Source organism: Amphichorda felina (assembly GCF_050947745.1).
Source record: "Amphichorda felina strain 45539 chromosome Unknown scaffold_9, whole genome shotgun sequence".
Taxonomy (NCBI): domain Eukaryota; kingdom Fungi; phylum Ascomycota; class Sordariomycetes; order Hypocreales; family Bionectriaceae; genus Amphichorda; species Amphichorda felina.
In genome coordinates, this window is record NW_028145041.1 from 2,212,062 (window position 1) to 2,224,289 (window position 12,228).

Genomic DNA, 12,228 nt, shown 5'->3' on the forward strand with positions numbered 1-12,228 from the left:
TCCTTAATCTTGCATCCTTATATTGAGCGTAGCTTCACTCAATGTCTCTCGTTAATTCTTCTCATGTTCCCGCTCTTCTATTCCTGAAAGTGGATGCCGGCAGACCCAGGACCATCTTGAGAGACTACAAGTATATCCCTTTCCTTAGACGCCTTGTACATCTTAACTATGACGGCTACCTGGTTTCCGATGGCGCCCTCTGTTGTAATGTCAGTATCTACCGACGAGAAAAAAACTAAGCTCGGCCTCTGCAAACACCAAGACGCTGATATGACCGAGAACCGCACTGCTGGGGTCGACCAGGCTTGGAAGTTCCTCGACCGCCACCGCGATGCCGCCGCTGAATATGCCCCCGTCGATATGGATGCTCTCCGCCGGAGGATTGACTACCGAGTTGTACCACTCATGTTCTGCTGCTATACAATGCAGTTCCTAGACAAGGTCATTCTAAACGTACGTACCCCATCACGGGTTCCCCAATGTCACAGAGGAGCCTACTCAAGTCTCTGCTCTTGTTGACTTTCTACCCAGTACGCCGCCGTTATGGGTCTTAAAGAGGACTTGAACCTGGTTGGGAACCAGTTTTCCAACATCGCCACGTTTCTTTTCGTTGGCCTTATCTGCTTCGAGGTCCCAAACAGTCAGCCCCCCCCCCCCTCTGACTCACACTGTAGAGTAAACATCAGGAACTAACATGAGCCCACAGTCTGGTTCCTCCAGATGGTCCCAGCTGCTAAGTGGCTAGGAGTTAACGTCGTTCTGTGGGGTATTGCCACTGCTTGTGGTGCTGCTGCGTTCAACTACCAGACTCTCTTAGTGTCTCGTGTGTTCCTAGGTATATTCGAGGCCACTATTGGGCCCTCTCTCATTCTAATTAGCAGCCAGTGGTATACCAAGTCTGAGCAGGCTCCTCGCTTCTCATTCTGGTATCTTGGTGTTGGTTTAGGTCAGATCTTTGGTGGTGCTATATCCTACGCCTTCCAACATATCACCGAGGGTACAGCCCTCGCCGGCTGGCGCATCATGTTTCTCTCTTTAGGACTTGCCACCGTCGTCATTGGAATATCCACCTTGTGTGCCTTGCCTGACACACCCATGAAGGCAAAGTGGCTCAGCGACAGCGAGAAGGTTGCCCTGCTAAAGCACGTCAGTGTCAATCACACCGGCATTGAGAATCGCGAATTTCGATCCAGGCAAATCTTGGAGGCCCTCTGTGACCCCCAAATGTATTTACTGACACTGTCGGTCCTTCTTGTAAGTGACAATCCCAGGGTACTAGTAGAGAACCCGCCATAGGTTCAACCCCTAACGGCCGTCATGCAGGTTTCAGTTTCCAGTGGTGTCGTCACAACGTACTCGTCGACTCTAATCCACAACCTTGGCTATGACCCAAAGAAAGCTGCCCTGATGAATATGCCATCTGGAGTTGTTAGTATTTTCTTTACCCTCCTTGTCGGCTTTGGTATCCGAATGGGCTCGCACCGTTGGGCATGGGTCATTGTCTGTATCATTCCTGCGTGAGTTTCCCGTGTCAGACATTATTGTCCTTCCTTTATTGACTTGAGATGCTTACCCTTGTAGGATTATTGGGGGGGGCTTGATGTCATTCCTTCCTACCAGCAACCGCTCTGGTATCCTTGCTGGCGTCTACCTCGTCAACGCCGTCGTCGCCCCTCTGGCCATCTTCTACAGCGTAAGCGTTTCCCCCCATAACCACCGCAATTATGATATGGTTAGTTTAACTCACCCGGCCAGTGGACCGCTGCCAACTTTGGAGGCGCTACGAAGCGAGCTTTTGCCACTGCTATCATCGGGGGCTCATTTTCTCTTGGAAACATAATAGGGCCTCAGACATTCCAGGTCCGAGATGCCCCCCAGTACCGTCCGGCCAAGCTGGCCGTGATGGGCACCCAGGCTGGTTGCGCCGTGACAACTTTCCTGCTCTTCCTCTATTATCTCTGGGAGAATAAGAAGCGTGGTAACCGCAAGGAATTAGAGGGGGGGTTCATGGACCGGGAGGTCTGGGCTACTTGTACCGATAAGGAAAACAAGAGGTTCCAGTACACCTACTGATCTCTCCCCGTGTAAATGAGGAGGGATAGAGGCAATCATAACAATCTTAGGGCGCTACATCTTAGACGATATATCAACAGCTGATGTAAGATCCTACGCAGAAATAATAACATAGAGCCCCTGATCAATACAAAACTGATGGTGATTGCTACGATTCCATGATATAAGAAATGTATCGAGATATACATCTTCTGGGCTCTGAGCGCTGCGTAGTCGCCTTTCGCGGAGCACCAGACGATGAACCCATCCGACCTTGCTCTACTTTGTGTCAAACTTTTGGGTGATCCATGCTTCAGATGATGGATCGGAGAAACAAGCTACATGTAAAGAAAGTCTTCTGCTAGTAGTGTCCAGCTTAGGAAAGTGGCTGGAATCGTACTGGATCCCGAATCCCAACCCAACATTATTGCGATACCAAAGTTATCCGATGTTACCAGTAGGTACGGCGTATGTGGATCAACGTCCGAAATTGTGCTTGACCCTAAATGTATTGTAAGAGGGCATTAATTGTATGCACCAGGTTTGCCCATTTACTCTGCGGCTTTGGTAACATGTGTGCTACGAGCCTCGCAAGGGTTTCCACCCTGTGAGGATAAAACTGCTTGTTGTGTTGGAACCATCAATAAATTTGCATGAGTGGTTATATAACCAGCCAGAGCAGCCGATACCCAGAGTATTCATTGACATGAGGTTGTCATTGTGAGCTTGTGATGTTGATGACATCAGTTGGCCTCTGCCTTGAATCTTGTGAAGACCTTCCCCAGCACCGACAAGCAAGGGGCGTTAGCTCAGCTGGGAGAGCGTCAGACTGAAGTCAAACTTCAATCCTAAACCATCGGTTTATCTGAAGGTCCTGTGTTCGATCCACAGTCGCCCCAAATTTGTTTAATTTTTTTCCTCGTGGGAGAGGCGGGTCTGGTGAAGCAGTGCGGCATTTGACGGCGCCAGGAACACTCCCAAGATCAAGATAATGTGGGTAGGAACGGGTACGTCACCTCGCGTACTAGCGAATCGCCTTCCTCCTCGCGCTCGAAATACTACTGCCAGGGGTCCTTGACCAACAGTGACGTCCCCGACTCCCTGCGTCTTCTTCTACACGATGGAGTCCCTAGCAAGTCGTTGCTTGGTCGATTAATCAGTTGCTCCCCCTCTCCTTTCTGCCTGCACGTGATCCTGCCCTTTAGTACCTAACTAGTTCGTAGGTAGTAGGTATCCGTAGATACGGAGAAGTTAGCTCCAGCAGCCCCACTCTCCAGTCCCCTTTTTTTTCCAATGGGTAATCTCCACAGCGGGGAAGACCCCATAATAAGGGGTGTACACAGTACAACGAGCTCTCCTTATTCCTACACCGTCTTCTTCTCACGAGTCCTCTAGTACCAGCGAATTGCCGGATGGACCGCTATTTGCATTCTGCGACATGACTTCTTCTGCAAAGAAACCATTCCATGGACGCATCAAAACGTCGAGGACACGAACCGGATGTATCCAATGCCGGAGACGCAGAGTGAAATGTGACGGTGAGCTCTGTGAAAAACACCAAGGCGATAGATATAAGGCTGAGACCCAACGCAGAGCAGAAGCCAACTTGCAAGCGATGTCTAGACGGCCGCTGGGCCTGTGGATATGGTCTCCAACTGACTTGGCCCGACGAGCCGCGTGCGAGAAAATCAAAGCGACCAACGCCAGCACCCTCACAGTGCCCTTTTGGAGAAACAAGACCAAGAACTGTACGGCAAATATCTTCTGAAAAGGATGTCTCTACATCGGCTTCTTTTGTAAACATAACATTAGCCGACTTTGACCGTTCTTCCCATCAAGGCGACACGAGCAATGGAGACATCCAACTTGAAGAATTCAATGAGGACGAGGAGATAATAAGTTGCAATCCCCCTAGCCCCCCAAGGCGATTTCACATTTCCTCCGTACTGCCTCCCATCTCATCCTTACCTGGATGTGTTGATATGAGTCCTCTTGCCAAGAGGCTGTTCTCTTTTTGTAAGCTCTCATATCCAATGCTTAACAATACACCCCCCGCGTTAATGACTGGATAGATGTACACGGAATGTGCCCCAAGTGCATCCTGCTCGATACAGACTCAAGGTCATATCGTAATGTGGTTATCCCCATTGCCTTACAGTCCAGCTTGGTCTTCAACCCCCTTCTCGCTCTGGCCGCCAGCCAGATGCCAGACCGAGTTCAAGATGCAAGCCACATGTACAAAGAGACGGCACTCAAATATCAAGGTTACTCGCTCCGGGTTCTGGCCCGAAGAATAACAATGTTGGACGGGCTTGCGGACAGAAGCGAGATTCTCGGCGCGATTCTCATGCTCTGCCTGTTCGAGGTTATGAATAACACATTCAGGCCTGACCCCCTCATGGGTATGGAATGGAACATCCACTCAGCAGGGGCCAAACACGTGCTTGAATCCCCGGTCCTTGACCTTCGATTCCAGACCAATATTGAAATGTCATCGTTTCTTGGACAGATGCTCTCGGCGCACCATGTCTTGCAGTACACTACCCTGTCTAGCACCTCCGACGACGGGCAAGCGCTGCACACGGCTCAGTACTGGCTTTCAAAAACTACGAGATCATGCCGTGAGATCAACTGCTTTGCTGGCTGCTCTAACGAGCTTCTGGCTATTATTTCCAACATCGTCAACCTTGTCCGCCAGAAGCGCTATGTCGCGGGAAAAGGCGTAGGGGTATCTAAGGCCATGTTGGAGAACAAAATTGAAGCAATCTCACAGGAACTACCAGACTTTGGCGGATCCAGGAGCACTGCAAATAAAGCAACGACCGTCGGCCCTCGGGGACCGGTATTAACCAGGGAGGAGCGCTTTTTACACGTAGCAGAGTCCTACAGACTCGCCACCATGATTCTGGCTCAATACCTGGATGCAAAAGATCTACCGGGAGAGAATAAAATGATTAGACGCTCGGTGGAAATGATCCTATCCGAGGCTTCAATGAAGAGCGCGTTATCCCTCCCTCCACCAGGGAAGGCTTGTCGCTCGGGCCCCATGTGGCCAGTCTTTATTGCATCGTGCCATGCCACTACTGACAACTCGAGGGTAGATGTTGTCAGGCATTTTGAAGATACGATGAGACGAGATGGAAGCACTTCCGATGTGCTTGGGCCAATGATGGAGGTCATTCAGAGTGTCTGGAGGCAGCAGGATCTCAAGCATGTGGTCTTGGCTCCGTCGGGAGAGACAGATACCAATACGTGGCGCTTTCCCTGGGAGGAAGCTCTATGCAAGAAAGGTTGGGAGCTGAGCTGGTAACAAGACCCGAGTGCACCTGTTGCTCCTTGTCTTTGGGATACGTTTGGGAAATGGACAGCAACTTTTATAATTAGCATACGACAGTTTATATGAACCTTCCCGATCATTGGCTTGCGCCTATTGATCTTAACCGTCGTTTGGCTCCGCGTTGTCGTATTTCCACTCCATTCTCTATTGACCCCAATAACCATCTGCGCACGAAGTTCAATATTCCAAGCTCCCAGGCCAGGAGCCACCAACCGTTCCCAAGCTGATAAAAATCTGTAAATTCGTAATCTGCAACCGAGGTTATTTTGGAGTTTATAGGAAAGCTGGAACGACTCTGAAACGTCAGCATGTAACGGTCGATTACTTAGAGTGATACCCCAAACATAGCCCTCTGCACCCCCAAGTATCATCTCATTGCTTCTCAAACATCTCGTATAATTGGCTCGGGTTCAGAGATATCCGTGTGTCAAATTCTATACCTAAAGCTGATGCGGGAGTTTACCACGAGGTATCTCATACTCGACATGCCTCACGTCTCAGACAAAGGATTTTTCAACAAACAGGCAGACTCGTTTGACCTGTGTTCCATCGTTCATGGTGTTGCTTTGCGTCAAGTAGTTGAAAATTTATACTTGGTAAAGACGACCAGGCTTGGCTAGCAGCTAGATATAAAGAGATAAACGGTCCGCTGTTCCCTCGACCAGCTCACCAACAATCGCTCTTAACCACCCACACCTAACCCTTTTATTCAGTAATACGTGCCGGTCACGTTCGCTGTATTATCTTTAACTCCTTTTCTACCTCCTCTGACTTTTATTATCTTTCATTTCAAAGGCGGACTACCAGCTTTTTACCGTAACAATGGTTCGCTTCTATATCGCTACTCTCGCCTGTAAGTCACAATTTCCCAGAATGAAAGTACACGACTAATTTTAACAGTTGCAGTAATTGCTGTCGCTGCTCCTCAGCCCCAGCTTTCTCCAGACCCCGCTGGCGAAGACAACGTGGGCAACGGTCAAGGCTTGCAGTTCATCACTGGCGGCTGTCTCTCCGACGCGGATTGTGCCAGCGCCTGCTGTGCTGGACTTGCCTCGGGCAATGCAGTATGCTCTGGGCCCGCTGTAAGCACTGCTCAGGGGAAACAGGGCTGTGGTTTCAACAGGAGCGGTGGAGGCAATGGTGAGGCTGAAGGAGAGGATGACGGCAAAGCCCCTGCCCAAGGTAGCGGTGGCAATGATGCTAAGGTTGATACGGAAGCTCCGGGAAGTCAGAATGTTGGCAAAGGCAATGGTCAGCAGTTTATCACAGGCCAGTGCTTGTCTGATGCAGACTGTGCGAGTGGGTGCTGCGCAGGCCGTGAGGGGAGCTCGGCCGCCGCTTGCTCTGCTGTCTTAGTCTCGATGGAGAACGGCAAGACTGGATGTGGATTTAGTGCTTAATTATAAGTCGGATAGATGCTATAAATAGTTGCGAGCCTGGTTCCAGATCCGGCCCAGCTCTGGCTTTGCTTTGCCCTAGCATATGCTTCTATCTCCTATCTCCTACCTCTTATTTCGATGATAAGTTAGGGGATAACTACTATATAAAAGAACGCGAGTAAGAGACCTACAATAATAAGGCCGCTATTAGGGGCCTTATAAGTAAGGCTTAAAGGGGCTTACTAAAATGAAGGGGTAGGGATTAGAGCTATTAATATTATAATAACTATAGTAATAATACGAAAGTCTTAGGGGTTTATCAGGTTAGGTTAGGTATAATATCGCTTATATAGATAATCGGTATATACGATAAGTTATTATAGGCTATCAACGTAGCTAAAGGCTAGATTAACCCGAAGGTTATAGCTTATAAAATAATAAGGCTTATATAAAAATAAGTAATAAGTATATTAATTAATAATAGAAAAGGATAGATATAATATTAATTATCTATACGATTAATCCCCGTCTTATATATATATAGTAAAAATAATCTTAAAACTCTTTAGACTAATATCCTCTATTATAGCTCTTAGATTATAGCCCTTTTATCGTTCAAAGTAATAAAGATAAGTATCCCTAATATAATATCACCTATATATAATAAGATATTAGTAACTTAGCTATAAAAAGGGTAGCTTAACTTTCTTAGATACCTTACTTATAATAGATTATTAAATCCCTTAATATTATACCTTTTATTTCTATCTAATATTTATAGTTAGTAAGGGTTTAAGCCTTAAGCTTATATTAACTAAGAATATTATATTTATATAATACTAGCCTTTTCGCTATATTATATACTTATAATAGTATTAAAAGTATTTTAATATAAAGCCTTAATTATTATTACTTTCTTTTTTTAATTTATATATAATATTATATATAATTATTTATAGCTATTATAAGGCTAATTATGATAGATAAGTATTAAAAGTATATAAGGCCTTAATCTATAATATCCTAGACCTAATTATATACTTTATCTATAAAATAAATATATAAACCTAATAATCTAAGCCCTGGGCTTAATTATTATATGTATCTTATTTATAAGATAGATATATAGCCTTAGAAAGGCTTACTTAGTATACATATTATAATATAATAGACTTATTACTATTATCGTTTTACTTAGCTATCTAACCTTATTCTATATTATTTATTATAATTTTAAAGCTTTTATTATAGCTATTCAAGCTATAGCTAATTATTACTTATTAGTATAAGGGGGGAGAACCCTTTATTAGAGATAATCCTAACTCTTAAGTAAAGTAGCTAAAAATTACTTTTAACCTTAATAAGGGTCTTAATATCCCTTAACCTATTACTTAAAGGTAGCTTAAGCCCCGATTATACCTTATTATAAAAGTAAATAATTATATAAGCTTATATCCTTTAGCTATAATATTACGAACTAATATACTTAGCCTTAATAGATGGTCGCGGGTTATAAGATTAAAGGATTAGAAGGAAAGGATTATCTAAATCGAGGGATAAAGGTTTATAGCTTATAGTAATCCTCGCTCTCCTAGGCTTACGACTTATAATAATATAACGGCTAAAGGTTGTCTGAGTTATATAGACCTAGTAACCTAAGCCCTAGGCCTAGTCACGTATTAGGTGCCTATATGCCTCATATACGAGACGAGTACGCGGCCTAAGAAAAGCTCACCAGGTAAGCTTTAGTCTTATAATATAATAGACCTATTACTAACTACTATTATCTCGCTTAGCTACCTAACCTTATTCTACGTTATTCGTTATAAATAAGAAGTAAGGGTATATAATAAGAGAGGATTATAGGTATATATAATCCTAAAATAAATAAGTGAATAAAGTATTAATATATAAGACCCTTTAATTTCCCTTAGATTAGATATACTTTTTCTACTTTTTAGCTATTAATATCATTTAATAATACTTCTTATAATTTTATTATATAATCCTTATCTATTATTATATTAATCCTTTTATTATAAACCTTATTATTAAAGCTTAGGTAATAACCCTAATACTTAAGAGATACCTTATCTTATTTTATCGAATATATAATAATATAAATCTTTCCTTTTACCTAATAATAAAATTCCTAATATTTTATATAAAAGCTAAAGAGATTCTAAGATAATAAAAAGGTATTATTATAGGTATTTACCTATAATAATATCGATTTACTTATAAAATATCTAATAATAAAAGTAAAAAATAAATAAAAATCTATAATTTTATTACCTTTAAACTTAAAATAATACTTTAATAAAAAAATAATTAATTTAATAATATATAATATTCTTTTAAAGGTAATATTTATAAATAATACTAAGAATCTAAAAAGATTTTATAAAGGTTAGATTATATTAATATAATTATATATTTATAATAATATAGATACTATAATAGAAAACCTATAAAAAATAAAACCTTAATAATAATTAAATAATTAATAAAAGATTTTTAATTATATTTAAATTTATTAAAAAAATATTTCTTAAATAATATTATATTATTATATTAAATTTTTTTAAAAAAATATATATTAACCTTTATATTAAAATAGTTTTATTAATATAAAGAGATATCATTATATTTATATATTAAAATATATTAATTTTTATTTTAAATAATATTATAAGATTAACTAAATATTATTTTTATAATAATATTTTTTTAATAATAATTCTTAGAATTATTTTATAAATATAATAATATCTTTTTATATTATTATTATTATTTTAAAAAAATATTTTAATCATTATTTTATAAATAACTTTTTATATAAAAAGTAATAAAATAATATAAAAGATATTATATTATTATATAAAATTTTATTATTTTTTATATAAAAATTTATTTATAAAATAATTATTATTTTTTTTTTAAAATAATAATAATTAATAAATACTATAATATATCTTTATAAAGATTTTTAAAAAAAAGTTTTTTTTTAGCTATAAATAATAATAAATTAAAGTTTATAGATAAATAATCTTTTAATATATTATTATTAAATATATTAATTAATTACCTATTAAAAGCTAATTTATATAAATAGTTTTATATATTTTTTATTTTATTAGATATTTTAGAGGTTAATTAATATAAAAGATCTATATAAGCTATTATTTATCTAAAAGGTAAATATAATTTTTATAATTTTATTATATTTATAAATTATCTATATTTTATTATTAATCTAAAAGGTATTATTTATAAGTTTAAAAATATTATAGATATATATCTAGAATATATATAAAATTAACTTATATATATTATATAACTTTTTTATATTAATAATAAATAAAATTAAATATATTTTATAACTTTTATTATAATATATTATTATAAGGTAATATAGATATATTTTAATATTATTTATAATTAATAAATATATTATTATTATAAGATTTAATTTTAGCTTATATTTTATTACTAATTTATATTAGCTTAATATATACCTATTTCTTATATAATAGCTAACCTATAATAGGCTTTAATTTATCTAACTTATTAATATATTATTATATATATCTTAAGTATTATTTATATTAAATAATAATAATCTACTAGATTTAAATATATTTTAATTATTAATATATTATAATCTCTATTTAATATTTATATATAAAAATCTTTAATTTAGATTATATATAAATATAAGAAACTAATAATATAAGTTTTTAATATAAAAATAAAACCCTATTATAATAATTATACTTTATATTATAATCTATATTATAATCTTAAAATTAATAGTATTTTATATAAATATATAAAGAAAATTAAATATAATATTATTTAATAATTATATTAATTATATTAGATATTTTTAATAAACTTTAAATAATATAAAGATTATTAATTTAATTAATTTAATAGGTATTATTATTAAATATTTAAATAAACGTTTTATTAAGAAATTCTTTTTTATATAAACTTTAATATTATTTATAAAAATCTTAATTAAAGTTTTTTATAGTTTAATATTATATTTCTCTTAATTAATCCTTTAAATATTAAATCTATAAAATAATATAATAATATATTTTAATATATTATTTAGATTAATTATAAATATTAAGATATATATAATAAAAATATAAATTTAAAATATAAAATAATATATTTTAAAGGTATTAATATTATTATAGGTATTAAATATTAGTAAATAAATATTATAATATAAAATTATTAAGAAAGTATTAGATTTATCTCTATAAGTTATAATAAAAATAATTATATATTAATAAAATAAAATAATTAATATATAAGACCTTTCTTAATATAGTTTACTTAAGTAATACTTATAAATACTATAGTAAAGAGAATTTATATATTATATTATTATATCTATAAAATAATTTATCGATTTTATTATACTATCTATATAATACTTATATTATAGTATTATTTTAGTAATAATACTATAGCGAGGCTAATAAACTACCTTTATTACTTAATAAAGCATAATAAATAAAAGCCCTAGGATTAAAGAGTCTAGCCTATAAATTACCCTAGGCCTAGTTATATAATCTAGATCTATATACTTTATCTATAACGTAAATCCGTAGCCTTTATATAGCTTACTTAGAAAGCTTTAATCTTATAATATAACCTATAATTTGATTAAAATTAATATTATTAATAATAATAAAATATAAATAATTATCTAATTAATAATCATATAAAAGCTTATTTAAAATCCCCTTATTTAATTCAATTATTAAATAATATTTTATTTATAAAATTAAAAAATACTTTAAAGCTTTTACCTTTTTAATATAATATTATTAATATAATTAATATTTTTATTTATAAAATAAGTTTAAGGTTAATATAATATAATAATATTTATAATATTAAAATATAATAAATATATTATATTTAATATGAAATATTAAAAATATATTAAAAATATCATTATTAGTCTAATATTAATTTATAATATTTATATAAATTTTAAATAATATTAATTATATTTAATATAAAATGATTATTAAAACCTTAATAAGTTAGCTAAAATAAAAAAGATTAAAAGATTTTAAAATTATTTTTAAAAAGGATTTTTTATATAATACGATTATATATATATATATATATATATATTATATTTATTTTAATATAGTTATAATATATTTTAATATCGGTTAATTATATTATAATAGTATTTAAAAATTAAGATTTATAATTTTAGGATTTATAAATAATATTTAGTTAATAGTATTTAAAAGAAGCTTTTATTATATTAATAATATTATTTACTTTTCTAATTTATTATAGTATTCTTCTTTATAGGTTTTTTATATATAAGCTTTTAAAGATAATATATACTTATTATAAAAACTTTAATAATATTATACTTAAATAAAATTATTTTATTAAATATCTATATATTCTATT

The 12,228-nt window shown here is 34.9% G+C and overlaps 1 protein-coding gene and 1 non-coding gene across 2 annotated transcripts; both read left to right on the plus strand.

Annotated features, from left to right (window-relative positions):
- Positions 1-270: 270 nt before the first annotated feature.
- On the plus strand, positions 271-2,073 carry ACO1O0_009266 (major facilitator superfamily domain-containing protein; the record flags this gene model as incomplete). Its single annotated transcript, XM_083198617.1, has 6 exons — positions 271-453; positions 532-640; positions 707-1,254; positions 1,324-1,517; positions 1,582-1,693; positions 1,756-2,073. 6 exons carry the CDS (start codon positions 271-273, stop codon positions 2,071-2,073), a joined length of 1,464 nt encoding a protein of 487 aa, XP_083046352.1.
- Positions 2,074-2,850: 777 nt separating this feature from the next.
- ACO1O0_009267 lies at positions 2,851-2,951 on the plus strand. Its single transcript has one exon. It is a non-coding gene; the product is annotated as a tRNA-Phe (tRNA).
- The last annotated feature ends 9,277 nt before the right edge of the window (positions 2,952-12,228 follow it).